Genomic DNA, 5,377 nt, shown 5'->3' with positions numbered 1-5,377 from the left:
TAAACCGGGTAAGAACGAGTGAGGCACAGCTGGAAAAAAAAAAAACATTTACACTCATCACCCTGTAGGAACAATACAGTTTAGCCTTTCCGGTGTATGAAATGATTTCCAGAAAATGCTGTGCCCTACCCAGGAACCGATACAAAATGGCTTTCAATACAAATACGGTTAAAATTAAGAACGTCTTTGCAAACAATGGACATCAACAACAACAAAACGTACTAAGTAAATAATCATGAGCATTTATAAAATATGATAGTTATTCGTGGAAGTTCAACAGAAGACCCTGAAAAAGATGCATCAACTTCGGTGCATTATTATTATTATTAATTATTATTAGGAATAGTAGAGGTTTATCATAGCCTTTTCCGAATGTGTCAAATATTTTTCATAATATTGTTATTATCATGAATTAAAAGTAGTAACTTCGTCAACTACTAATTTTTTAAAACACTCATTTGTTATTATTATTATTTTTAAGCAGTCTTCCAACAATGCTGAACTGTAAAGTCAAACTGGGCTATTGTGGAGTGATTGATGAAGTCATAAAAAAGCCTGTCCAAAACCTTGGACAACTACAATGTAGCTGAAAGAGTGGAACATCAAGGCTACGTCAAATGTGATTTTTTTGTTAAATGTTAAAAGATCAAAGCTGCATATTATTTCACCATGTTAAAATATTGTGGTATTTTTCATTTTAATTCACCAGTTTCTCATACATTGAAAAATTTGTTTTGAGTGAGCCCGCATGCACAGTTTGTCCACTAGTGGTTGAATAGGTGGACTGAATAAGTAACATAATGTTTTAGACTAGTACTGTATATCTATTCACTGTTGCGTGTTTTATTTTGAAGAGAACTTCATTTTGAAAGACAAGCATGCAAGCATATATCGTTCCCACACTTCCTGCTGCTCTTATTTGACTGAGACAAGTTTTACAATGTGGACTGTATGACTAAAAGACAAAAATGTATTGTGTTAATGTAATCGAATATTGTAATAAATTGTATTTAGACCATTTGTACAAGTTTTATTTGTCATTTTATCGTCTTTCTATTCTAGTTCTGTCCATAAAGATTTTATTGAAATTGCCCTGTTCATCTCAAAATGGCTAATTTTGCAAGTTATTTCACGCACAATTTTGATACGGAATTAAATGGTAGTCTCTACATTAGAATGTGAAATTACCGTTACGGTTTATAGTGTGAACGTTATTTATTTAAAAGTGGTTTTGGATGTAAGTCACATGTGAAACTTGATCACAGGTGACAACTGATGAGAACCCTTTCTTCTTATACTGGAAATGGTGGACACATGTACTGAAATAAAACTGAGAAATAGTGGTGAAATATTTACTCACCAAGGTTGACATCTGTGAAAGGTTTCCTGACAGTTCCTTGTTCACATGCGGCATGTCTGCATCAGCTCCATCCACACTCACTAAACTTTGACTCATGGCTTGCATATTTTTCATGTCACTTTTTTTGGAGTCGGTGGTCCTGCACACCTCGTAATTGTACACGTGCGGGAGAGTCCCCGTTCCCAAAGTATCCGAGTACCGTGGTGGATAATACGGAATGACAGGCAGGTTGGAGTGGTACAGGACGCGAGACTGTCTCCACCGGTACACTTTGACCGATATGATAAGCAGCAAGCAGGTGATGAAGAGGAAGGACACCACCGCCAGCGCCAAGACTAAGTAAAAAGTCAGCTGGTCATTGTACTCCTTGTCGTGCATGCTCAAGTCAGTGAACTCTGACAGCACTTGAGGGAAGCTGTCGGCCACCGCCACGTTCACAATGACTGTTGCTGAACGAGAGGGCCGCCCGCTGTCCTCCACGACAACAGTCAGTCTTTGTTTGACAGCATCTTTGTCAGTCACTTGGCGGACGGTTCGGATTTCTCCGTTGTGGAGGCCAACTTCAAACAGCGCCCTGTCGGTGGCTTTGTGCACTTTGTAGGAGAGCCAGGCGTTCTGACCGGAGTCCACATCCACGGCCACCACTTTTGTCACAAGATAGCCCACATCTGCAGAACGAGGCACCATTTCGGCCAGCAGCGAGCCTCCCGTCTGCACCGGGTACAGGACTTGAGGGGCGTTGTCGTTCTGGTCCTGGATCAGGATGCGGACGCTCACGTTGCTGCTGAGGGGAGGGGAGCCACCATCCTGTGCTCTGACCACCAAGTCCAGTTGTTTAATTTGCTCATAATCGAATGATCGAACGGCACTGAGAACACCAGTTTCAGAATTCAAAGTAACAAAAGTTGAAATTGGACTGCCAGTTATCTGTGTATCTTCCAAAAGGTAAGAGATTCTCGCGTTTTGATTCCAATCAGCATCTCCGGCAGAAACAGCAAATATGGAAGTACCAGGAGAATTGTTCTCTGCGACATAAGCAGAGTAAATATTTTTATTGAATAGCGGTGCATTGTCATTCACATCTGATATTCTGAGATGTAACTTGGTTGAACTAGAAAGAGGAGGCGTTCCGAGATCGGTGGCTGTAATTGTTATGTTATATTCTGAAACAGATTCTCTGTCCAAATTCTGATCCAAAATCAAATTGTAATAGTTTGTGAGAGACATTTCCAATTTAAAAGGAAGTTTTCTTTCGATGGAACATTTTATTTGTCCATTTCTCTCTGAATCTTCATCTTTTATGTTCAAAATTGCAATTGTTGTGCCAGGAGGTGAATCCTCAGACAGAGGACTTGAAAATGACATTATATGAATGACTGGAGCATTGTCATTTATGTCAATAACATCAAATATAACTTTACTGGTCCCAGTCAATCCTCCTTGATCCTTTGCTTCCACCCTCACTTCGTATTTTCTGTTCCTTTCAAAGTCTACTTGACCAGACACGTAAATTGTGCCAGTGGTTTCATCAATATTAAATATATCTGCTGCACCCCCTTTCATTTTTGACAAACTGTAAGTGATGAGTCCATTTGAATCACCATCGGCATCTGTAGCATTTACAGTTATTATACGAGTCCCCTTCGTTGTATTTTCAACAACGGAGGCTTTATATTCGGATTGATTAAATATTGGCCGGTTGTCATTGGCATCGAGTACATTTATTTCAATATTTACGGTCCCGGATCTCTGTGGTGTTCCTCCATCAACTGCAATTAATTTTAAAGACAAACGGGGCCGTCGCTCTCTGTCTAGAGGCTTCTGCAGCACCATTTCAACATATTTACTGCCGTCTGGATTTGAATGCTGATTAAGTCTAAAATTATCGTTTGGTGACAAAATGTAATTTTGCAACGCATTTTGCTCCACATCTTGATCCTCTGCACTCTGTAAGGGAAATGGCACTCCAACTACAGCGGATTCACTTATTTCAAATTTGAGAGTAGTATCTTTATTTGGAAACACGGGAGCGTGATCATTTATATCTAAAACCTCAATCATGGGCCGTCGCTCTCTGTCTAAAGGCTTCTGCAGCACCATTTCAACATATTTACTGCCGTCTGGATTTGCATGCTGATTTAGGATAAAATTGTCGTTTGGTGACAAAATGTAATTTTGCAATGCGTTTTGCCCCACATCTTGATCCTCTGCACTGGGCAGGGGAAACGGCACTCCAAGCGCCACTCCTTCACTTATGTCAAATATGACAGCTGAATCTTTATTTGGAAACACGGGAGCGTGGTCATTTATATCTAAAACCTCAACCATGACTCGATGCAGTTCTAACGGGGTTTCAAAAATTATCTCGAAGCTGAAGCTGCACGGCGTCGCCTCCATCCATAAAACAACCTCCATTTTGTACACGAGAATGGCAGGGGTCCGCTACTTCCCATGATGACATAAAAAAGAACGCTGATATGTTTTGGTTAAATAATTTCTCCTCGGGTATAGAATAACGAATCTGACCACCTACCGTGACAATCAAACGAAGCACAAACATCAGCGTGCCTATGTTTCGCCTCCATCCATAAAACAACCTCCATTTTGTACAAGAGAATGCCAGGGGTCCGCTATTTCCCATGATGACATAAAAAAAAGAACGCGGATATGTTTTGGTAAAATAATCTGTCTCCGATGGCTGCTCACCAAGTCGACATTGACGTGCAAATAAACGTGCGGTGCACAGCGTTGTTCTTTCACTCCCCCTCACCGCTAACAAAAGACAGAAAATCTCATCCGGTGCCTCGTCAATAGGGAAGACTGCATGACGACAACACACCGAAAATTATACCCAAGCCAACAGCGTCTCTTAGAGTCTAAAACGTGTAAGAACGAGCACTGCTCAGCAGACAAACTAACGCACAAAGCTGCAAGTGAATTCACGAAAAGTTCTTCCGATAGGGAAATATGAACAAAAAAAAAATATTGTTCAATTGGCCTACTAAGGAAACAAATACGGGAAGACTGCATGACGACAACACACCGAAAATTATACCCAAGCCAACAGCGTCTCTTAGAGTCGAAAACGTGTAAGAACGAGCACTGCTCAGCAGACAAACTAACACACAAAGCTGCAAGTGAATTCACGAAAAGTTCTTCCGATAGGGAAATATGAACAAACAATATTGTTCAATTGGCCTCCTAAGAAAACAAATAACAAGAAAATAAATTCCAAGTAAATGAAACCTTTGCAAAAAATGGACGACAACAACAACACAATGGAGCAAACTACATAATCGTTCGTAAACATCATAGTACTAAAACGATAATGTAACACAGACATCGACAAACATTCATAGAAAAAAATTAAGCATAGCAGTGAATAAGACTAACACCAATGCATTATTATTATAGCTATTGTATTTTTCTTAATGTTGATTCGAAATAAATTAAGAGCATGAACTATATTTGCCCAATATTCATGATGAAAACTTTTCAAATATTGTAACAATGCGCTGCCAGGCTGGCTTCTTTTAAAGCAGTGGTGCCCATTACGTCGATCCTGATCTCCCGGTAGATCGAGGACTCGTCCCAATTAGATCCGAAAGGTGTAGAGGAGAAAAAAAAACATTTGGTGTGTCTTTGTACATGTTAGTAATATATTTTTTGTGTTAATGCACACTGCACCCTAATCATCCTATCAGTCTCATTTTCCCAAAGAAAGATTTTTAAAATAAAATGAAGCTTATAAATCTTTAACCTACGGTGGTGCGTGACTACGTCAGCGGAAGTTGTTAACGCTCAGCAGTCTGCAATTGCAGCTTGTGATTAGAGCTGTTGCGCCATATCTTTGATCGTCACTATTCTCATTTAGAGTTTGCTTCGTTTCCAATTCACCGAGGGCACGGGCAAAGAATAGGAATCTAGAGGGCTGAGGGAAGCACTTTAAAACGATACGTGTGAGCTACGATCGTCAACAGGCTGCACAAGTGCAACGCTTGGTTCCTGGTTTGGGTG

The 5,377-nt window shown here is 40.2% G+C and overlaps 1 protein-coding gene across 1 annotated transcript; it reads right to left on the bottom strand.

The window, feature by feature from the left end:
* Window positions 1–1,219: 1,219 nt before the first annotated feature.
* Window positions 1,220–3,416, bottom strand: LOC109529163 (protocadherin gamma-A12-like). Its single transcript, XM_019892421.1, has one exon. It carries the CDS (start codon window positions 3,191–3,193, stop codon window positions 1,220–1,222), a length of 1,974 nt encoding a protein of 657 aa, XP_019747980.1. The 5' UTR covers window positions 3,194–3,416.
* Between the last annotated feature and the right edge of the window lie 1,961 nt (window positions 3,417–5,377).

This window comes from Hippocampus comes, unplaced genomic scaffold (assembly GCF_001891065.2).
Source record: "Hippocampus comes isolate QL1 unplaced genomic scaffold, H_comes_QL1_v1.1 scaffold649, whole genome shotgun sequence".
Classification (NCBI taxonomy): Eukaryota; Metazoa; Chordata; class Actinopteri; order Syngnathiformes; family Syngnathidae; genus Hippocampus; species Hippocampus comes.
Note: the sequence above shows the minus strand (reverse complement) of the source record. Positions and strands in the feature narration are given on the sequence as shown.

What these genes read in the sequence shown, in the direction of transcription:
- LOC109529163 (XM_019892421.1), bottom strand. Translation starts at nt 3,193, where the DNA reads ATGGTGCTGCAGAAGCCTCTAGACAGAGAGCGACGGCCCCGTTTGTCT.